General features: G+C 39.3%; 4 protein-coding genes across 6 annotated transcripts; 3 read left to right on the top strand and 1 right to left on the bottom strand.

Annotated features, from left to right (window-relative positions):
- The first annotated feature begins 980 nt into the window (after nt 1-980).
- On the top strand, nt 981-7862 carry LOC141825085 (uncharacterized). Of its 2 annotated transcripts, none has more exons than XM_074712473.1 (7): nt 981-1512; nt 2062-2199; nt 3050-3381; nt 5065-5809; nt 5906-5999; nt 6090-6144; nt 7386-7862. In XM_074712473.1, the coding sequence occupies exons 1-7, from the start codon at nt 981-983 to the stop codon at nt 7446-7448; spliced, it is 1959 nt and encodes a 652-aa protein (XP_074568574.1). In that variant the 3' UTR covers nt 7449-7862. The 2 variants fall into 2 exon arrangements, with proteins under 2 accessions (XP_074568574.1, XP_074568573.1); XM_074712472.1 differs by having other exon boundaries at nt 7371-7862.
- A 220-nt stretch (nt 7863-8082) lies between these two features.
- Nucleotides 8083-10376, bottom strand: LOC141825084 (pentatricopeptide repeat-containing protein At5g27110-like). Its single transcript, XM_074712471.1, is given in 2 exon segments — nt 8083-10036; nt 10038-10376. Coding segments are annotated over 2 exon segments (2145 nt in total). The 3' UTR covers nt 8083-8230.
- Nucleotides 10377-13860: 3484 nt separating this feature from the next.
- LOC141825692 (uncharacterized) lies at nt 13861-19009 on the top strand. Of its 2 annotated transcripts, XR_012601521.1 has the most exons (5): nt 13861-17192; nt 17861-18244; nt 18344-18384; nt 18497-18558; nt 18634-19009. XR_012601521.1 is itself a non-coding variant. In XM_074713078.1 (4 exons), the coding sequence occupies exons 1-3, from the start codon at nt 14279-14281 to the stop codon at nt 18508-18510; spliced, it is 3312 nt and encodes a 1103-aa protein (XP_074569179.1). In that variant the 5' UTR covers nt 13861-14278; the 3' UTR covers nt 18511-18558; nt 18634-19009. The 2 variants fall into 2 exon arrangements, 1 of the variants encoding a protein (XP_074569179.1); XM_074713078.1 differs by lacking the exon at nt 18344-18384.
- Nucleotides 19010-19476: 467 nt separating this feature from the next.
- Nucleotides 19477-22597, top strand: LOC141822907 (non-specific lipid transfer protein GPI-anchored 15-like). The gene is made up of 3 exons (XM_074710207.1): nt 19477-19822; nt 22345-22437; nt 22500-22597. Exons 1-3 carry the CDS (start codon nt 19477-19479, stop codon nt 22595-22597), a joined length of 537 nt encoding a protein of 178 aa, XP_074566308.1.
- Nucleotides 22598-22870: the final 273 nt, after the last annotated feature.

Here is a 22870-nt window from a genome sequence, read left to right as displayed (position 1 = left end):
ACATCCAAATTACTATATATATATATATATTATAATTTAAGATTTTTCTTGATTGGTAAACATGACAAATTAATAACATTAAAAAATGATGGTAATTAACATATTAATTTATCTACTATTTAATAAACCAACAATTTAATTTTAAACAGTTTGTGTAAGTGTATCAAACCAAATCTAAATTAAAACTGAAAACCTTACTGACCTTATAATTCCAAATAAATTGATAAAAAATTTCGACTTGATTATATATCTCCTTAACCGCATACGGATGGTGGCCGCTGTGTTGGGCCGAATAACATCTTTCTTGGGCTCTTATCTCCATCGCCCAGCAGACATCTCACTTCTTTATTTGTGTATGTGTTTTTTTACCTATGGATTGAATTAAATTATTTTTGTATTTCAAAAAAATGATAAATCCCTGCAGGTGATCGGCTCGGTCCCACGGAAGTTTCCCACCGACCACTAAGATAAATCAAAAAGTGTACGCAGCGTCAATCCAAACACCCAACATCCTTTAATTGCGCTCTCCATTTGGAGAAAAATTTTTGTCCTAGGTGACAACCTGGATGTCCTAACGCTGCACAATTATCTCGGGGACCCAAAAAAAAAAAAATTCCAACACAGTTATTTAGTTGCATTTAAATGATTTTTTAATCACAAATTAAAATGTGATTTTCCTTCGAAGACAATCACAAATTTCCAAAGAATTCTAAAATTCGAGTGGAAAACAGAAAATAATAATAATAATAAAACGAGAAAATAAAGTATGCGTGGTTTTTTTTCCTTTTTTCCCCGAAAATAATTGATGGTATTTGTCAATAAATTATTTGTTAACAAAAAAGATTATTTGAGGTAAAATTTTAATTTCCGCCTCGTGCTAATAATTCGAATAATCTTGAAAAGATCAAAATAGTCAAGTGGTTTGCACGTTGCAAGCCTTAGCGAATTTCCTGAGTCGTGTCTCCCTCCGCTGCGATCGTATGGATCCCCGGCGAGCTCCCCGCACCGTCAGGGATCCCATGGTGCGCCAGGTCGGCTTCGTCACCCCTGCCGCCGCACCACCCGCGCGCACCGTCTCCGACACCGCTGCCGCGCCGGTCGCCGACGCCTCCCCGGAACTCCCCCTTTCAGGTAGCTCCCTCTCTCCCGTCATGATTCCCCCGCCCCGCCATGACGGCCTCTCCGCCCGCGTCACCGCCCCTCTCCCCGTCCCCATCGCGGCCACGGCGCTCCGACGCGATAACCTTCAGATTCGAGTCGGCAGCTATAATCCGTCGGAAGTCCTCCTCGGGAGGCCCCCGATGGCGTCGCCTTCCAGCAGGATTGAGGACGCCGTCTCCGAGTTCTCCGACGATGTTTCTGCATCTTCGTTGTACGGTCGGACTGAGCCGGATAAGGTTGGTACGCCCTTCCCCGGGCGTAGCGGTGATATGATGGCGGCGAAGTCTGTCGGCGCTGGTGATAGCATCGACGGCAGCCATACACAGGAAAAGGCACTGCCTAGAATTACAGGTATGATTTTTCTTATTTAAAAACATGAATCGCTTGTTATCGTCCTATCGTTTTTATTAACCCAGCAACCTACATATCCCCTTTTCCGGTAGCTGAATCTGATCTGGACTATGTTAGATAAATAGGATAATAAGAAGATAAGATTGTGATTTAGTTGTCTTCCATAAACATTAAATGTGATCCTCCGTTTAAAAGATGTTACTTTGTGCTACTTTATGTCATTAAGTATTCTAACCTACCTAAATTGTAGAAAAGTCTAGTCTTACTCAAACTGTTCTTTAGCTATTCAAACTAACTTGGTAGATAGTAAGGCTAATCTTCCTTTTGAAGACTTGTGCTTCACTAACCTATGTATCCCCGAAATGGTGGGTTGAAGCACAAAGTAAACACACTCAAAATTTTGGATAGCTTAAAACATTATTTTATTGTACACTTTCCCATTAAGTATTCACTATTTTATCTCTAATGCTGGAATACTATAGTTTTTTAAGGCATCTTCAACTCTGGAATTTTTTGTTCGTTTCATTTACAACAAGTGGCATCTCGTAGAGAAAAAGAGAGGAATGTTGGAAAAGCGGCATGATGAAGCAGAGGCACCCAAGCCGCTGAAAGAGAAAACAACAAAAGCTGAGCGGCGTGCTCTCCAGGAAGCCCAACGTGCTGCAAAAGCTGCTGCAAAGGAGGGTGGTAGGCTCTGATTCATTTTCATTGATTTTTTAAGATATTGAACATTGTAACTAAATTTCACAATATGTTCATTGCATTGTTTATCCAATTCATGATTTCAAGAAGTTATTTTGTTCACATTATCAGTTTCTAATCTGCACTATGCCTTCAGAAGTATCAGCTGCTTAACCTAACTTAGGAAATTATGACTTTGCGACTGAGCAATCTATTATCTGATGGATGCTTTGCTTTGGATTCTATGATGTTTTTATTACCTTATCATGTTAAACTAGATGTAAAATGTTAAAAATGATTCAATTGTGACTAGCACATCAGTCTGTGCTCACATGAAATCCTCCTGTGCCTCAATTTGCTTACAGTATATCTTACACTAAAACTTTTAGTTGTGTAAATTGTCACATGTGCATCTGGAACTTCTGTAGACATGGATAGTTACAGTTCTATTGATGAAGAATGTTTTCTTCCACTTTTTCTCTAAGCATGCTGAATCTATCCTTGTAAAGTTATAATGTATGTTCAAGATTTTCCTAGATAAGGCGATTGAGTAACTTCTCTTGTTAGGGACTCTGTTGCATAAAGTTTTTTTCCCTTCATTCAGCCACAAAACTTTATAGTGACATCTTTGTGAAATCAAATATGGAACTCAGTTATCTAAATAATTCTGCATGATGTAAGTTTTTCTGCAAGCATTTATTCTTTATTCCTTTGTATATATTACTGTTTTGTTTCACTATCCAATGACCATAGTTCAGTTATCTGATTGCATTCATGACTTATCTTTACCTCTTTTGTCTGATTTTGCATCTCTGTTTTTGATGTTATTGATAAACTAATGTCTGATCTTCTGCAGGAGGTGTAGCTCCCACTAACACAAAGCAAGGTAAAGTAGTTAAACCTACTCCGCAAAAGAAGGATGTTCCTGAAGTTGCAGCATCATCTGAAAAGAAGGTTGATCGCCCCCTCGAAAAGGAACGTAAGAAAGAAGTACCTCCTCTGCATATGCAGTTTGATGATAAACATAAGGTTGAAAAAGTGAAACGGAGAGCAATAGTTAATCAATGTGAAGCTAAAAATAGAGTTGAATTTTTCCAACATCTACCTCAGAATGTGCATGGGACTCAGCTTCAAGAACTTGAAGCAAAAATTTTTCAACTTGATTCCGTTCATCCTTCTGTTTACAAGGTACCACACATGATACCACTTGTGTACCATGCAGAAAATTGAGGTTCTCTTTAACTTTTGAAATGCATGTATGCTTGGTTAACATATTAGATATGTGCTCCTCTAGGCTTCTTTAGCTATCTAACACTGACCATCTTGTAGCTGTGACAGCTCTTATCCAGTAGAAAATAATCATTTTGGTTGGGAGTATCGGGAGTTCTATCACAAGGTCTAGTAATGCTGGAACTGGTTGCATTATGAGTCCTATGTGATGCTAAAAAGAGGAATAATGACAAGCTCATTTTAACACCATCATGTAGACTCCTGCTGGATGTCACAATGATGTGTCAAGGTTTATACTTGACAATGCATGGATGAGGAACTATCTTTAGTTTGGGGTGTTTTGGGACAGGTAGTTCAATTTTATCATCTTTTTAATCAATTAAATGGGTCAGAATGGAAATCGAACTGGGTGAGAACATAATTCTCTCCATCCTTGCGTCGACAATCGTGACATAACTAGTTGTAGTGGAGCTGGGCACTATATAATTTGAATAAATTTGTCTTTTGTTGGGTCTTGGAAATTGGTATCAAGAACCTAATCTTTGATGATTTGTTCCAATATATGTATATTTTCCTTGTTGGAGTCTCCATTGAGTTGAACTGGACATAATTGGATAATGTTTGGTTAAGGCAATCCTTGATTAGCTTCTCAAGAATTTGTAGGAAGATCATAACACCTCAATTTATTTCATCAAATTAATTGCGATATGGTTTGTCTGGCTTAAATCATGAATCCTTGATGGATTATAAGAATCAAAAAGGTGCTTCCTGTAACAGGGATGCTTCAAGGAAATTATTATCCTTAAGATGTTCAGCAATAAAGACAAATGCCTGATGGGCAATTTTTACTAAATTAATATTTTACTCAAACCCTTCTCAGACAGTGTTTTTTAGTTTTTACTTACCACTCTTGATGCTTGAGTTGTTATGACTTGTAAGACAACTGACTTGTTAAATAGATTGTCATGAACCACGTGGCTCAAAATGCTTAAGCTTCAGGTAGTATGATGCTACACACACAGTACTCAATAATCTAATCGAAATAAACACCACTATTGATGCCTTAGTAAAATAAAAAGGTAACTGATCCTAATTCTTTGGTTCATCACTAAAAGACCACTAGATATGGAAGCGTCCTTGATATTTTCTCAATAACAGAAGTATCTATTATCCAGAGTAATTCACCATTCTTATTTTGTGAAGCTGCAAACTCATTTACTTTCCAGCCTCAAGGACCATTAACACTGTAATTGAGGTGATCTCTTATATTCATTGTAACAGGAAATATATTAGAGATCTAATATGCCATTGTAAATCACTATAAAATGTTATGGTACTCCATCATAAATCCTTAAAATGAATTTGATAATTTGGTACAAGCATAATCTAATGCTTGTCATCAGTCATATAGAAAGCATTATCCTTAAAATGAAGATGAAACTGAAGTTCTTTGCAATATAATTTATTAATATTGTCTACAGTTTGAATCAATACGCAAAAAAAAGTGATTTATGTTAAAGTTAATGCTTTCTGAACGAGTATCCTGTTAAATTGACCCACTATCTGATTCTTCTTTTGTGCCATGGATGGATGTCATAAGAATTTGTTTCTAATGTTGCTGCTGCTTTCACTGGTCTTCAGGTTGGACTTCATCATTTGTCCGGTAAGATTTCTGGTGGCAATGCTCGCTGTATTGCGATGCTTCTAGCATTTAAAGAGGCAATTAAAGATTACTCCACACCGCCTGAAAAAGCTCTTGTCCGAGATTTGAATGCAAAAATTAGTAGTTTTGTCTCATTTCTGATTGAATGTAGACCTCTTTCAATCAGCATGGGAAATGCTATCAAGTTTCTGAAGAATAGGATTGCTAAATTACCACTTTCTATGTCAGAATTCGATGCCAAAGCTAGTATTCAATCTGATATTGATCGTTTCATAAATCAGAAAATAATAATTGCTGACAAGGTCATAGTTAGGCATGCTTTTGCAAAAATCAGGGATGGGGATGTTCTTCTAACATATGGATTGTCATCTGTTGTTGAAATGATTTTAGTGTATGCCCATGAGCTCAGGAAGAAGTTCCGTGTTGTGATAGTTGATTCCCGTCCCAAGCTTGAAGGGCAGATATTGCTCCGTAGACTGGTGGCCAAGGGACTTAACTGCACGTATACACATATTAATGCAATATCATACATTATGCATGAAGTGACACGGGTTTTTCTAGGAGCTGCCTCAGTGCTCTCTAATGGAACTGTCTACTCAAGAGTGGGAACAGCATGTGTAGCTATGGTTGCAAAAGCATTCAGAGTTCCTGTTCTAGTATGTTGTGAGGCTTATAAATTTCATGAAAGGGTGCAGCTGGATTCTATATGTTTCAATGAACTAGGTATATACTTCCAAGTGATCTTACTAGTTGGATTGCTGATTTTTACTGTCATTTTGCAATGTTGTTCTATACAATTTCTTTGTTGCTACCTTTCAGGTGATCCAGCTGCCATTTTGAAAGTTCCCATGCATGTAGAGTCATACCTGGATGGCTGCATGGATAATGATAATCTGCAGGTTCTTAATCTCAAGTAAGAATATATCCCTATGAAAGATTAATTTAGTGTGTGGAGTTCCATATAGGTGCAAAGGAGGTTAACCTCATTCTTCTTTATCAACAGTTATGACGCCACACCTTCTGATTATGTCTCAATGATTATAACAGATTATGGAATGGTGAGTTGCAATTAGCTTCTATTTTATTGTTCAGTCTTTTAGAAATTACTTTATCTTGCAACAATTGATAAGTTTGTTTTTTTTCTTCTTAGACATTGTCTATTCCATTAAGTAGGTAGGGAGACAGGTGTTTGATGGTATGCTATTAGAAGCTGCAACCTTTAAGTTGTGTACCTGCATTAGTCTAAACACTAAGGCAAGGTTTAGTCTTCAAACTGCTTAATGGCCATAACATGCACTGCTGACCTAGAAGATGTTCTTTGACTAACTCCACACTGCCGTAAAAAACACTTTTCTGTCCAAGTTTGTTGGATCGAGACACTTTTTGTTTTAGTTTTCTGTCCTTCATTCATCCAAGTAGAGCATGTTTATTCTATCGAATAATTTATTGGTTTGCAATTCAATTGGAGCTAGTGGTGATATGAGATCAAAGGATGCTTACAAAATAGTCTCATATCAAGCCCATTATTCTTGCAAATTTTCCACCTCCATTCTTGTTCCCCTTCCCACTACCAATTAAACAATTTAGCTTCCTTTTTACCCCTCTTCCCCTCCTTTCCCATGAGCAAGTGAACAATCAGGTTGACTTTGTTCTAAAAATGTATTTGGTTGTATCCAATCTAGTTTTCCCCAATGAATAATTATTTTTATGGATGTTTAACAGATCAATGGGTTGTTAGGTATCTACTAGTGGGCGGTGGCATCCTGTAACTAGTTTATTTAAGTTTTCGCCATTTTATCATGTTTTGATTTATAATCTGCATTTATACAGAGGCAATTGATAGTTATCATTAAAGTATACATCATCCCGTCTGCTTCTTGAGATAGGTTTATTCTATTTCTTTTCCAAATTATTTGGGAGACAAGTTGGCAACTTAATGCATATCGGCAATTTGATTTTTGAAAAGTTTATAGATTTATTACAAGAGGCTTATTCTATTTCTTTTGAGTTTTTGTTCTCAATGTGAGATCGTCACTTTCTCTGTGTGGTATTGTTTATCTTTATGTTGATCCAAGTGGCATCAGGTCTCTACGCGAATTTTGATCGCTTTGTGCTTCATTAAAACTACTTCCAAGCTTTCAAACCATTTCACCTGAATACCAATAGGAAGCTTGGACACAAATAAATTATCATGAATTATTAAATAGACATTTCTTTTGCTTATTATTATCTTAAATCTATCTGTAACGGTGTTTAGAACACAAGCTCCATCACCTTGTGATAGCTGTTTATTCTGCAGCTCCCTCCTACCAGTGTGCCAGTCATTATGCGAGAATATGGCCCACAGAACTTGTGGATTTGAAGGTATTTTTCTTAGTTCAGGCTTTCTTTATGTTGTGTTTAATTGGACAGAATTAAGAGAGCAATGAAATAAATGGTGGATGAGTGGACACATCTTATTTGTTGTGTTCATCTGGAAGGGAGGGAAAAGGAAAGAAAAAAATAAGAGAATTGTATGCATTTTTTTTTAATTTTCATTCTATCTTATTTATTTTGTTTGCTTAGGCGGAATTAAAGGGGGGAGAAATACAATTACTAATTTGTATTTATGAGATGTGAAAATTGTATTTCCACCCTATTTTGGTGGAAATAAATTAGAGCAAATGGATGGAATCATATTCCCTCAGCTCTTTAGTAAGCACACCAATAATTAATAACAATTGAGCATTTCCCTCTCTTCAATCCTGTCAAAGTAAATGATATAAATAAAATAAAATAATGCAATTTATATATTTATTAATTTTTGTGTTTAGAATTCTCCCACAATTCTATTTTTTCTCCCTCACTATCTTCTGGATGGTATATTTTAATATGTAAACAACAAATTGCTCTGCCTGGTCGAGATACAACATTCTATTGTTTTGAGTTTTAGGATCATCAAAATACTCATAATGGAACTTGATATTACAATCTAAACAAGTTTCAGTTAGTGACAGAATCCTACTCCCTTGGAACTAATCTCTTCAATTACAATCAGTTAGAATCAGAAAAGAGAATAGTGAACAACCACAAGTTGTATGACTCATCATGCCAGGAACAGAATGATCATCCATGCCAAGAATCATCTTTACAGTCAATTCAGATTCAATCTAATGTTCGGTGCAGGGTCATCGGCATTTCAGAATCGTCCCCCATGTGCAGCGAAAGATACCCTAGCCATTCGTATATTCGATTAGTGTGTGTATGTGAGTCATCTTTCGCATAGAACTGATGAATTGTATTTTCAGACTCAATCCAGCTGCACCCAGGGTTCTTCTTTAACCCTCTCTGTTTTACTCTTGTGCGAACCAGACGCATATCATCCCACCGTCCAGATGATGCATACATGTTAGCCAAAGTTATCGACGCGGAGTGATCATCGGGATCCAATTTGACAAGAAGACTAGCAATTTCCTCTCCAAGTTTCAAGTTCTTATGTAAACTGCAAGCAGACAACAAGGAGCCTAATAAGCCTGCATCAGCTCTTATGTCAGGTGTGTTCTTCAGTATGCTAAGTGCCTTGTCTATCTGACCGGAGCGCCCTAGGAGATCAATTAAGCAGGAGTAATGCTCTACACGGGGTTTTATTCCGTATTCATTCATCATTTGATTGAAATAGTAACAGCCTTCGATAACCAATCGACCTCCATGGTTGCACGCGGAGAGTAGACCAAGGAATGTGACATGGTCCGGCTTTACTTTCGCATTCTGCATTTCATGGAAGAGCTCCAGAGCTTCGGTGGCCTGGCCATGGGAGCCATAGGCCATGATCATGGAAGTCCAGGACAAGACATCCTTGGAAGGCAACTTGTCAAAAACAGCTCTTGCTTCTCTGATGGCTCCACATTTTGCATACATATCAAGAAGTGCACACATGACTGTCTCATTGCTCTCCAAACTATTCTCGCTTATTTGCTTATGGATCTCTCTGCCCTGATCAAGAGCTGCCAATTGAGCACAAGCAGATAGAACACTAGTAAAGGCGATAGCATCTGGAACGGTCTTGAAAAAGCTCATGCCATGGAAGAGCTCAATAGCTTTAAAGAAGTTTCCAGCCATCACATAACCTGACAGCATCACATTCCATGAGACCACATCTGATTTTGGCATTTCGGCAAAGATATGTTCTGCACACTGAGTCATTCCGCATTTGAAATAGAGATCTACGAGCGAACTGGCGACGTAAATATCAACTGCGATGCAGTTCCGAACAATGTAGCCATGAACGAACCTTCCTTGTCCAAAATTGGAGCTTTTTGAGCAAGCCATTACCAAGCAACTTATGGTAGTCGAAGTAGGCCTAATTCCTTGTGCTGTCATCCTTGTGAACAATTCCAAAACCATACAGCTATCACCAGCCGATGAATACCCAGTGATGATTGAATTCCAGGAGACCACATTCTTGCTCTGAATCTGCTCAAATACCTCTCTTGCAGTCTCCAAGTTCCCGCATTTGGCATACATGTCGACAATTGAAGAAGTAATGAAATCGTCTAACTCGAAGCCACTTGTGATCAGCACCTCGTAAACTCTTTTTCCCCTGTCCAAATCCGCAAGTCGAGCACAAGCAGAGAACGCCGTGGTGTACGTGACCGAGTCCGGCTGAAACCCACAGTGAGTCATTTGGTCGAACACCTCCAGGGCTTTGGATGGCTGCCCGGACTGGTAGTAGCAGGACATGATTGTATTCCAGCACGCTGCATCTCTTTGTGGCATTTCGTCGAACATCTGGATTGCGGACGCAAAGCGATGGCATTTCGCATACATGTAGACCAAAGAGCTGGACACCACGACGTCGGCGGAGAAGCCATGCTTTATAGCGCCGGCGTGGAGGAACTCACCGTCGAAAGCGGCTCCGATGCCGGCGCAAGCCTTAAGCGCGCTAGGGTAAGTGAAGGCGTCGGGCTTGAGACCGGGGAGAGAGGAGCAGCAGCTTGCGGAGGAGACGGAGAGCCTGCTGGTGGAGGTGGCGCTTGGAGCAGGCGGAGAGGAAGGCGTTCCAAGGGGAGACGTCGTCGGAAGGAGCGGAGTCGAGAAGCCGGATGGCGAGGTGCGCGAGGTCAAAGGAGAGGTAGAAGCCGACGAGGGCGCGGCAGAGGATTGGGTCGGCGTGGAGGCCGAGGGTGATGGATTTGGCATGTACAATCCTCCCTGAAGCTAAGGAATCGCCATCGACGGTGGCGGCGGCGGCGGCGGCGGCGGCAGTGCTGCTGAGAGATTTCAGGAGAGCCGAAAGCCGGCGAACGACCATCGGACCGGATCCGGGTTCGCTCTTCTACGGAAACCCGATTAGTTCAACTATGCCACTATGGGCTTTTAATGGGCCGGCCAATCTAATTATTAATTAATTAGGCCCAATAATACTCACAAGCTAACTCCTCTAAGTAGATTCATTCTCTAGGAACAAACTCCTTCCTCCTTTTCCTCCTCCTTACATACAAAAGTAACTTCTAAAACTCGTCTCCGGGTAGAATGCGACCGGCTAAATGGTCTTAGTCACTCACAACAACTTACAAGAGATAATTAAGTAACCATTGGAAAGGCCGAGCTTTCTTTACACGGGAAATATATAGTCGGTCGAATGATCTTAGTTTGCTTACAATAGTTTGTGAGAAAGAAACTAGTGTAAAATTTACAACTCTTGATGAAAAGATCTGAAATAAGAGGTAGAAGGTGATGAATATGATTTGAAAGGTATGCATATCAACTCGACTCTCATTCTTCATGCATCCCATTGATTAAAGTGGCATCATGTCATGAAGATAGAGCACAGAGTTGAATTGCTTTTCCTTGTCATAATAAAAGGCTTTGAATGAAGAGTTGTGGACCAAGATAGGGTTCAAAGTTCAAAGCCAAAGAATCAATGCACCCACCAATCTAAAGCATGCTTGCACCAAGTGGTGGCATGGGCATTCATTCACTTAAATGTGAATTTGTTGATATAATAAACAACAACAACACTAATAATAATCAAAGTTTTATTTCCTAATTGGATCCTCTATTATATTCTTATTTATATTCAAATGAAAAATAAATAGTTACACATAAGCTTATTATTCTAAAGCATTCAGTCATTGGATAAATGATGTCTATTTTTATTGGATCATGAGGCATCGTTGATTTTTTTTTTTTATCAAAAGAATACCTCACTCATAAAATTAACATAAATATCTTCTAGTACCTTTTATTTCTCATTTAAAATTCAAAATTGGTCGAGCGCTTTATAACAACAACATGGAAATAAAATTTTAAGATAAATTATTCGAAACCTTTGAAAAAATTTTAAATAATATTTTTTGAGTTTGAAATTGGACTATTATGAGTTTCACCTTATAATTAATTATAGATATCTAAATAAATTTCAATTTGATATATTATGCATTTTATAGTTTAATCTAGGTTAAACATTATGACTTTTCAAAGTTTAAGATTTAACATTCACGTTGTAGTAGTTACGAAATCATTTCTGCTATAACTGTATAGAAACTATAATTTCTTAGCTTTTACAACTGAATTACCACGTAGTTGTAGCAGTTACGATTTCATAAATATTACAATGTAGATGTTAAATACTAAACTTTGAGATGTCATAACTTTTGACTCAAATTTAATCACATGACACATAATATATTAAATGAAGATCATTCAAAGATCTACAACTAGTTATGATGTGAAACCTAGAACGGTCAAGTTTCAAACTAAAAAAATATTATTTAAATCTTTTTCGAGAATAAATTTAGTCAAAAGCGGTGCTTAGGATTGAGTATTTTATTAAAATAGAATCAAACTGAGATGAATTAATCAAAATCGAATAAATCAAAAATTTTCAAACTAATCGAATTAATCATATTTTCTAATAAAAATGATGAACCGATAAAATATCGATTAATTTGATAAAAAATTAATTTTTTTACCCTAGGGGTGCCTCACCCCTTTTGACTTTTGTTCATTTTTTTTCATATTGTAACAACTATAAAATCGTAGCTGCTATAACTCTGTAGCAGCTATAGCTTAATTCATTGTAGCTGCTACAACGCGCCCGATTAGTTTATAATTTAGACGGAAGATGAACAATAATGAATGATTGTATCATTTTACAAGAGGATGTGACACCTTTTTAATAAAAATTCAATATATGACGCTTTTTTGATGGTTTGGTAAAAAAGGGACATCTTTGAATTTTACTCGAGAAATTATAAGTTGCTCATGGAGTACGAGGCTTAGTTACAGGATTAGGTTGAGCCCCTAAAATAGAGAGACACAACGAGAATAGATTTCAAAAGAAGAGAGATTAAGGGATGAGTGTGACTAGCATGGGGTACTTTTTTGTGCTTCGAGTTATTGCCCCTATGGGTGTCACTTTCATTAGGTCAGTGGGGCGCAAGAGCTAGAGGGTTCGTTAGCATAATTGTCGATGCTCAATCCATTGTAGTGCATATTTGAAAAAAAAAAATAGAAGAAAAGATAGGTTAACAGACGAGCAAACATATATAATTCACTAGTATTGATCTTTATCGATCACATTCTTGTGTTATTTGATGATTTTGTCAAATATCGACAATCTCGGGTGGAGTTTTGCTAGTACATGAAAAGAAAGAGAGTTGGCAAACACCCAACTTTGCTCATAGATTGCATTTGATTTCAGAAAAGGATGTCTCACAAGTATCCATTTCTGGATGGAAGGCAAAGCAAAGGTCATACAGCATTGACATTGTAATAGTGTCCTAGTTGACCCACCCAAAGTGGAGAGGAGGGGCACCCCCACATCCTTCACACCATAAACCCCCCTCTCTTTCTCTCTCTCTCTCTCTCTCTCTCTTAAAAAATATTTTTTTTTAAAAAAAAATAATTATAATAAAGATCCACATAGTTAGCCACAAATCAAACACCAAACTAAGAGGTTATAATAATGGTTCTTTATCCCTTTTTGCCTTTTGTTGTTCTAATTGCTATCCTAGTTTATTCTTAAGCATGGAACATGCATTCTGACTATCCTTTCCCTCTCTTTCAGATAGATAGAAGATGATGCCTTTCAGAATTGTGTGAGAACAAATTTTAGGACTCGTTCAACTGTTTGAACTGACACTGGATCAGTCAGCAAAAGCAGGCAAAGGCCAATAGATTAGTTTGGCAAGTTGTTAAGCATTTTATCCAGATGTTCATTTGTGTATGGTTACGAAGAAATATCTACCAAGTTAGGTGCTTTTTTGGTACGTTTGACATCAAGTTAGGTGCTCTTTCCTGCAATTTTTGACTCAAATGGTGAACAAGGAGAGGGATTAGGAAGAAGAAGAAGAAGAAGAAGAGTATGCATATCTGCACAGTGCATGATCAGAGAATTGTGCTGTTAAAATTTAAGCAGGTTGACTGGCAGCAGAAGAATCTCCATCCGCCTTTGTCATATTTGATATTACCATTACCACCACCACCACCATGATCAACCACAGTCATATGCCGCACTGATGTGACAGAAGAAGAAGGAGGAGAAGAATAAAAAAAGGGGAAGGAACAGTGGGCAACACTCTGCAATAGGGCCTTCCATGGATTCCATTTAAGGTATGCGGTTCGAGGCTCATGGCGCACATGAGATAACATCAAAATGTGTCATGTTTCCAATTCCTCGAGCCACTATGCTCTGGCCAGTCCCGCATTCACCGTGATTTACTCCCCCTCATACTTGTGGGGCCGGGGTGGGGGGCCGCTAGGTTGGCGGTTCCAACCTTTTGCAGTTCCATGGATTCCATTTCAATGGGCAAAGGATTGATGTGAGGAGGACCAGAGCAGAAAAGTAAAGTTGATGTTCATTGATACGTGGAGAAGGAGACTTATCCGGAGCGCATCAACAAGGACGCTTGACTGCGAGCTCGAGGAAGCAAGCAATGGTGGCCTTGCCCTGTGGCATGTGCAACTTGACCATTGCTCACTACTGACGCCCACTATAACATTGCCTTGGTGCTCTTTGAGCTCCATGCAACACTCTTCTTCCTCCTTCTCCCTCCTCTCTCCCTCTCTCTCTCTTGTTTCATCCTTTTCTTCTGCTGTTTGCTGCGCCTCTGGTTTTTCTGCCCTTCCAATCCACGTGAAGTAGTTCGCGGATCCCAAGCTCGAATTTTGTTGCGCCAATCGAGCCCAACGGGGCCTAGACCCACAGAAATGGCGTCCTTGTTGCGGCGGATTCTTCATCTGCTTGCTGCCATTTCTTGCTTCGTTTTCACCGCCGTGGCGGCGGGCGGCGACGACGTGCGCCTGCTCATTGAGTTCAAAAGCAACCTCGTCGATGCCGGCGGCAATCTCTCGAATTGGAACCCCTCCGAACCCAATCCTTGCCTCTGGGACGGCATTGCCTGCTTCGAGTCCGAGGTAACCTCCATTAACCTTCACAAGTTTGGTCTCCAGGGCTTCTTGACTGCTACCATTTGCCGCCTCCCTTACTTGACCATCTTCAATGTCTCCTCCAATATGATTTCTGGCTCCATTCCGAAAGGTTTGGCCCAATGTAGGAGCTTAGAGATTCTTGATATGAGCACAAACATGCTTCATGGGGAGATCCCCCCAGAACTTTGTGCATTGTCTTCTCTCACAAAGCTTTTCTTGAGTGAGAACTACCTATTTGGGGTAATCCCTTCGAGCATAGGCAATTTGACCATGCTTGAAGAGCTTGTCATTTACAGTAACAACCTCACCGGGGCGATTCCTCCATCCATCAAAATGTTGAAAAATCTTCGGATTATTCGTGCGGGTCTCAATGATTTGTCTGGTCCAGTGCCAGTGGAGATCAGCGAGTGTGATAGCTTGGAGGTTTTAGGGTTAGCCCAGAATAGGTTAGAAGGTGTTCTTCCCAAAGAGCTTGAGAGGTTGAAGAATCTCACAACCCTTGTTCTTTGGCAAAACCAGTTATCTGGTGAGATTCCTCCTGAACTAGGCAACTGCAGTAACTTAGAGATGATTGCCCTGAACAACAATTTTTTCACTGGAGGTGTGCCAAAAGAGCTTGGCAAGCTGATCTTTCTGAAAAAATTGTATGTTTACACCAATGGGTTAGATGGAACCATCCCTAAGGAGCTAGGTAATTGCCAGAGCGCTGTCGAGATTGATCTCTCGGAGAATCACTTGACTGGAATTATTCCTAAAGAGCTTGGTCAGATTCAGACACTTCACTTGCTTTACTTGTTTGAGAACCTCCTGCAGGGAAGCATCCCTAGGGAGCTTGGCCAATTGAGTCTTTTAAGGAAGATAGATTTGTCAATCAATAATCTAACAGGAATCATTCCTTTAGAATTCCAGAACCTCACCTCACTAGAGAGCCTTCAACTTTTCTATAACAACCTTGAAGGAATCATTCCTCCATTGTTAGGAACCAAAAGTAATCTCTCAGTTCTTGATTTGTCTGACAACAAACTCACCAGCAGCATACCATCTCAACTTTGTAAGTACCAGAAGTTGATCCTCCTAAGCCTTGGATCGAATAGGTTGTTCGGTAACATTCCACATGGGGTCAAAACATGCATGTCACTGATAGTACTAAGGCTGGGAGGAAACCTTCTCACAGGAAGCCTTCCATTGGAGTTATCTGGACTTCTGAATCTAACGTCTCTAGAGATGAACCACAACCGGTTTTCTGGACCAGTAACTCCGGAAATTGGCAAGCTCAAGAACCTTGAAAGGTTGCTACTGTCTAACAATTACTTCTTCGGTGAGATTCCTCCTGAGATTGGAGAGCTGACTGCTCTTGTTAGCTTCAATGTTTCCTCGAATCATCTTTCAGGTGGTATACCTCAGGAGCTGGCAAATTGCAAAAAACTCCAGAGGCTTGATCTTAGCAGAAATCATTTCAGTGGAATTATCCCACGAGAAATTGGCAATCTAGTCAACTTGGAACTCCTTTTGCTTTCGGATAACCATCTGAATGGAACTATACCAGACAGTCTTGGGGGCCTTTATCACCTTACAGAGCTGCAACTGGGTGGGAACAATTTGTCGGGTTGCATACCAGAAGAGCTTGGGCAGCTTCTTGGGTTGCAAATTGCTCTGAATGTTAGCTACAATTCCCTCTCTGGAGAGATACCATCTGGTCTTGGGAACTTGCAGATGCTGGAGAAATTGTACTTGAACAACAACCAACTAGACGGTGAAGTGCCGGCTTCATTTAGTAAGCTCTCCAGCCTTCTAGTCTGCAATCTTTCTTACAATTACCTTTTTGGCTCTTTGCCTAATATTCCAGTGTTCAGAAGAATGGATGATAGCAACTTCCTCGGAAATTATGGTCTATGTGGAAGTGGTACAAAGGCATGCCAGCCTACACCTGTCCCATTGTATAGTGCAGAACCAGGTTGGGCAAAGAGAACCTCCAAGGAGAAAATTGTTAGTATCTCTGCTGTGGTTGTAGGGTTAATTTCTTTAGTTTTGACAATAGGTTTATGCTGGTCTATGAAGTACCGAATGCCGGTTCTTGCAAAACTTGAAGAACATAAGCAGGGAGTTTCTGATCTCTATTATCTCCCAAGTGAGGGTGTAACATATCAAGAAATTCTTAAGGCAACTGATGAATTCTCCGAGAGTACTGTTATAGGAAAGGGTGCCTGTGGTACGGTTTACAAGGCTGTAATGTTGGATGGAGGAATCATTGCAGTAAAGAAGCTGAAATCTCATGCTGAGGGTTCTAACATTGACAGTAGCTTTCGAGCTGAGATATCAACTCTTGGAAATGTTAGACATCGTAACATTGTGAAGCTCTATGGGTTTTGCTATCACCAGGACTCGAATCTGATCCTCTATGAATATATGGCAAATGGTAGTCTCGGTGAGATGCTGCATGGTAGTGGTGATACATGTTTGCTTGATTGGAATACTCGCTACAGGATTGCTCTTGGAGCGGCCGAAGGTTTGCGATACCTTCACTGTGACTGCAAACCTCAAATAATCCACCGGGATATAAAATCTAATAACATCCTTTTGGACGAAGCAATGGAAGCTCACGTAGGGGATTTTGGCTTGGCAAAATTGATTGACATTTCACATTCCAAAACCATGTCTGCTGTTGCTGGTTCTTATGGTTACATTGCTCCAGGTACTGTTGTTAGCAAAATAGAGATATTTGCCTTCTCTCCTTTAAGTTTGGTCTTCTTTATTCAATGAAAATTATCGTTGGATGATACTCTTTCATGAACATACATTAAATCCATTAAGCAGTTTTTAGTGGAAGTACTTCAAAAATACCAGTCTTCTCTTACATGCCATATTTTGTAATTCTCATTCTGGTTTATGGTCAATTTACCTCCTTTGTCAGGCGTGAGTTTCAACCTTTTTCTGTTCTAGCTTATGCCCTTTCTGAAGGAGTATGCTTTTGAACTCATCATCCTTGCAAATATTTTCTGTAGTTTCAGATGTAACTATGGAGTTGGATAGTTCAGAATGTCTCTCTAAATTAAACTTCTGTTTATTAGCCTTGCTGGAAGTATAGGGATATTAGTTATTGACATTTGTTCATTCATGATTCCGAAGTTATAGAAACAAAATTCATTTGGAAATCATAGAACTTTGGAGAATTTTTGTAAAGTTCTTTGCCAATGCAACTTACTGTTTGATAAATAAGAATTGCTGTATCTTTCATTCTTCACCTGTTCTTTGTATTTTATTATACTGCAAGTAGATTTCCTTAGCAAAGCTGAACTTAAGCAGACCACAGAATGTAGATTTAAAGCATTATTCTGAACTTTTGTTTTATGGTTGATACAGAGTATGCTTTCACAATGAAAGTTACAGAAAAGTGTGACATTTATAGTTTCGGAGTTGTTCTCTTGGAGCTGGTTACCGGGCAATCTCCAATTCAACCGATAGAACAAGGAGGCGATCTGGTCAATTTGGTGAGGAGATCGATTCACAACAGCACAGCAACATCAAATGTTTTTGACTCCCGATTGGACCTTAGCTCAAAGAGCACAATGGAAGAGATGTCCTTGGTTCTGAAGATTGCACTATTCTGCACTAATGATTCTCCATTTGATAGGCCAACCATGAAGGATGTGATAGCCATGCTGATGGATGTGAGGGGATCGATATGCTTTTCCCTATCCTCTCCGTCATCAGAAACACCTCTCGATCAAAGTGAATCTCCCAGAGGTTAGATCTAATCCTCTTGTTGCTCATTAATATCTTTCTTCCCAAGATGAAACATTTCTACTCGCTTACATTGTACTCCTTGCATGTATCTTTTATCAGTAAAGAACCATCAAAGTCATTCATATCCTGAAATTTGAATGGTTTGTTTTCTCAACATATGCACTTATTGTGGCACCAATCTTTGATTCATTCGTTACTCATCTGCATTATCGATGAGATTGACAATGAAGAATTTGTCATGCTTTACTGTAGGGGAAGGAGAATAATGAGCACAATCAAAAAGAGAAAAAGCTTTTGCTTTCTTCCTTTCTGAGGTTAAAATAAGCTTTCACCTGCTTTATCTTTCTTGACTGCTTGACAAGTTGCCTAAGTAATCAATGCTTTTGCAGTCTCTACCTGCTCATGTACAGAAGAATAAACTCTTCTCCTCTAATAACATCAAATTGGAGTCTAGTTTGCAGAAAAGTTGCCTGAAGTAAGATCATAAGAGCTCTCATTCAACAGTCAGAGATGTGGACTGGTGGGCTCATGCTTTTAATTGATCGAGGTGGCAACGAAGCCGGTCGATAACCGATCACTTTAACTGCAGTCTGCCAAGAGAAGGCAGTCCTCTAATGTTTCTTAACTGTCTGTCTTATTTCATCATTTCAACATCCTTTGAAGTTTCAGCTTCAGAAACTTGAAGCATTACTTGGTGAAGGCTGTTGTATTCTGTTTAATATAATTGTGATGATGAAGCAGATTATGATTACAAACAAACTCTATTAGCAGAGGTGTCTGATGTTGTCAATTCTCAGCTTTTGAATTTACAAGTTGCAAAATAATAATAAATGAAAAACTGCCATCATGATATAAGTCTTTTTTATGTTGTTTATATAGAACATGCATGATGAAAAGCATCAAGATCTTCAATGTGATTGCACATCATAATTATTATATAATTCATAAATAATTTATATATATGTTGTGCCAAGCATGACTTATAGCCTTTTGACTTAATTTTTAAAAAACTAAATTTTAAAATATCTGTAATGTTGTAATTCAAGATAATATAATCATGCAATTCAAATTTCTTAAATATATTGCACATATATCTATAATTTTAAAATGTCTAAAATTATTCAAGAGAGAAAAAATACTATAAAATTTATTATTTATAGTCATGCTCAGAGCAACACGGCCTTCAGCAAAGCCTTCCACGCCTCCACCGCCGGCGAGACTACGTCGCCGGAATGAAGACTTCACCGGAGTCGCCATCATCGTGGCTTCTAGCACTGGGCTTCCTCATCGCCTCCTCTTCCATATTGGGCCTTGCTTCAGCCCAATTATCGGACTGCACCTCGGCGCTCGTGTCCCTATCACCGTGCCTGAGCTACCTCGACGGCAACTCCTCCGCCCCCTCCTCAGCCTGCTGCGAGCAGCTCGACGCCGTGGCGTCGTCACAGCCGGCGTGCCTCTGCTCGGCGGCCAACGGCAGCCTCGCTTCGCCGGGGCTCACCTTCAACGAGACGCAGGCCTCGACGTTGCTGGCGGCGTGCGGAGTCAAGACTTCGCCGGAGCTTAACGCCTGCATTACTGGTAAATCCGCCAATTAATTATGATTTAGCTCCTCGCGTGAATTCCATAATTAGATAATTAGTGGACATATAAATTAATTAACCATGGAAAATTTCACTTTGCTCCAATATCTTAGTTTCGTTTTTAACATGAAGCTCATAGTTTCAAATTTGTTAAAAACCCCATCAATTGACAACTTTGTAATTTTGCTCCCTGTAAGTTAGGAATAACAATAGATATTACTCAATTGTGTTAATAATAAATTTTAAATTTACTTATAATATTGAGTATTAATGGATACATTTATAATCAAAAGTTTATATAATATTTGATAGCTAACGATCAGATCATATTGGCTGCAAGATCTTCAATATTTTAAGGGAATTTTGACGAGTTAAAACTCCAAGGGCAGTTCAAAAAATAGCTGAACTGGGAGAGGCAAAATAAATATTTTTGATTTATTAAATTGTAAAAGGACAACGATAATGCTTGCCACATTTGTCATTAATGCGAAGTTAGTTAATTGTAAGCGGGCAAGGTCACCACGTCTGCATTCAAAAGTCAACACACATTGACTTTGACTTGAGTTGTTAAAATTTAAGATGACGTTTTTCTTTTTTCAAATAGTCGCAGGATGAAAGGACCTCTACTTTACTATTTTATCATATATATTTATTTAAATATCTTTTAATATTATTTAATATTATTTATCTTCCATTTAAATCTTGAATCGATCGGATATATTAAAACAACTATAATTTTTTAACTACTATAATGTAAATTTAAAAATTCATGTTATAATAACTATGATTTCATAACTATTATAATATGAATTCTTGTTGTTCATATTATAGTAGCTATGAAATTATAACTGTTATAATATGAATTTCTATTTACATTGTAACAATTATAGTTGTAGATGTTACCACGTAAACATGAATTCATATTGTAATTGTTATAACGTGAATTCAATTTTGAATTCAAATTGATTCAAAAATTATAATTTAAAATTTAAACAGAGATAACTGTTCCGGGAGTAATCCGAGAGGCTCATGGTCAGGCCCGAGTCCAAGTCTGGTCCCATCGCACGGGTCCAACCCGCTGAGTCTATGCACCTAATTGGTTAAATCACGCACCGGCTAAGTACACTCATTCGACAATCCACTAACCGAGTCGCCTCACTCGGTCCTCATTTGGCCGAATCCTCCATTCAGAAATGGCCTAGCCGAATCCTCCATTCGGCCATCTACGTGCCGAATCCCTCCATTCGGCCCTCCACGCGCCGAATCCCTCCATTCGGCCATCTCCGCGCCGAATCCCTTCATTCGGACATTCACTCGCCGAGTCGCTCATTCAGCAGTAGCTTGACTGAATCCACCATTCGGCAGTGACCTCGTCGAATCGTCCCCTTCAACCATAGGCTGGTCGAATCAGCCGTGTAAAGCACTTGGACATTGGAGGCCTCATTCACACGTTTGATGGCATTCTGGATTGACCAAGCGCCTCACCGTGCCCTGGTACACCTCATCATGATTTCTGACAAGCCCATGCCCTGATAATTAATGATATCTCTCTACTGCCTGCACGGATGGTGACAGCATAATGTTTTACCGGCGATGAGACAAGGAACTCGATTGTTCCTGCCACTCATTAATCATGATGAGACATTCCTTAAATGATGACGCGACAGGTAGGCACGCTCATCTCCCCCTTTAAAACGACCACTCCTCTACTCAGGTAACTCTCTCTTTCATTCTCTCAACTCTTACTCTCTTTTACGCTCAAGTTCTTCTACTACTGTTCACCTTCTTCCTCCCATTGATGTCTCTGACTTGAGCGTCGGAGTGGTCGTGCCAGGGCACCCCCTGGCCTTCCCACTGATGTTCTCTGTGTTCACAGACTGTTGTTGGAGCTTATGTTGGACTTCATCGGCTCCGGTGAAGTCACAAACGATCCCGAAGTCACCATCCTCACAGCTCCATCCACTGTTCAACGTCCGCAGCGAGGAGGCCCGATGACGTGTCCAGAGGCAGTTCTCAATCGGAACAATAACAATATTGAACAGTCCAAAGCTAAATAGTGTCAAAGGGCACCCATTTGACTAAAAATAAATATGAAATGCCCCTTTGATATTATAATCATCTTAATCTTCACCCTCTAAGAAAAGATAAATCTCAGTCACATGACTCAATCCCTGCCCCTTTTCCCACCGACCACCAAGGTAAATCGATAAAAAAAACATTTGGAAGAAAATTCTTGTAAATGCGCCGTAGTTGGGGATCGAACCGCGGATTGGGTCACAATCCGGATGTCCTACCGTTGCACCATTGCCCCGGGAAAATTCAAAATTCATATGTAAATTGCAATTTTTCTAACATTTAGGGGCTTAAATATATTGGCTCACATTATTTGACCCGACCCATGAAGTCACACTGAGGCCCAAAAGAGTTAACACTATCGTTCTCACTTCATGTAGAAATTATGAAATTATCGGTTATCGACATAATAATCACTCAATCATATTAACTTGCCTGCAAGAGCAGCAATCAATCCTGGAGCTTCTCCGGCTACTGCACCGCCACCAGGGGTTCCATCGCCGCTGGCACCAGGCGGCGGCTCTACTTCTCCGGCCACAGGTAACTAATTAATCAATTAGTTGATTAACAAGATGCATCAAATAAATGAAATAATTGTACAGGAAATGTATCGAAGGCTGCTGTTGCTGCTTCTCCAAAGCTACCTCTTCTCTTCTTAGCTGCTGGTGGAAGCATTATATTCTCCTTCTCCAACTTTTAGTCAAGTTGTTTGTGTGCATTATTAATTTGTTATGTGTCATTGTTCATCTCTTCTTCAAGTTTGTTTTTGCTGAAGAAATTCATGAAAACTTTCATTTGTTTAAATTGGAATATTTTTTTTACAAGAATAAATTTTATTTGAACTAAACAACTAGCATAGCCTTCTGGCATATTAACATAAATTCATTTTCACTGAATATCAAAGTATAAACTTTTTTTTCCTTTAGTTTTCACCTAAAACAGTTATTAGATGCTAGTGAACTCAACTTCATCT

The sequence above is a fragment of the Curcuma longa genome, chromosome 3 (assembly GCF_044706935.1).
Source record: "Curcuma longa cultivar G26 ecotype Majalengka, Jawa Barat chromosome 3, ITB_CL_G26_1.1, whole genome shotgun sequence".
In the NCBI taxonomy this organism is placed as follows: domain Eukaryota; kingdom Viridiplantae; phylum Streptophyta; class Magnoliopsida; order Zingiberales; family Zingiberaceae; genus Curcuma; species Curcuma longa.
The sequence above is the reverse complement of the archived record's forward strand: the minus strand, read 5'-3'. Positions and strand labels throughout refer to the sequence as shown.

Bases quoted from the DNA above. Each gene is read 5' to 3' on its own strand.
- LOC141825692 (XM_074713078.1), top strand. From the start codon at position 14,279: ATGGCGTCCTTGTTGCGGCGGATTCTTCATCTGCTTGCTGCCATTTCT. The intron at 17,193-17,860 runs GTACTGTTGTTA...TGGTTGATACAG, and splicing joins TTATGGTTACATTGCTCCAG to AGTATGCTTTCACAATGAAA.
- LOC141822907 (XM_074710207.1), top strand. From the start codon at position 19,477: ATGAAGACTTCACCGGAGTCGCCATCATCGTGGCTTCTAGCACTGGGC. The intron at 19,823-22,344 runs GTAAATCCGCCA...CTGCAAGAGCAG, and splicing joins GCTTAACGCCTGCATTACTG to CAATCAATCCTGGAGCTTCT. The intron at 22,438-22,499 runs GTAACTAATTAA...ATAATTGTACAG, and splicing joins CTCTACTTCTCCGGCCACAG to GAAATGTATCGAAGGCTGCT.
- LOC141825085 (XM_074712472.1), top strand. From the start codon at position 981: ATGGATCCCCGGCGAGCTCCCCGCACCGTCAGGGATCCCATGGTGCGC. The intron at 2,200-3,049 runs GTAGGCTCTGAT...GATCTTCTGCAG, and splicing joins AGCTGCTGCAAAGGAGGGTG to GAGGTGTAGCTCCCACTAAC. The intron at 6,145-7,370 runs GTGAGTTGCAAT...ACCTTGTGATAG, and splicing joins TTATAACAGATTATGGAATG to CTGTTTATTCTGCAGCTCCC.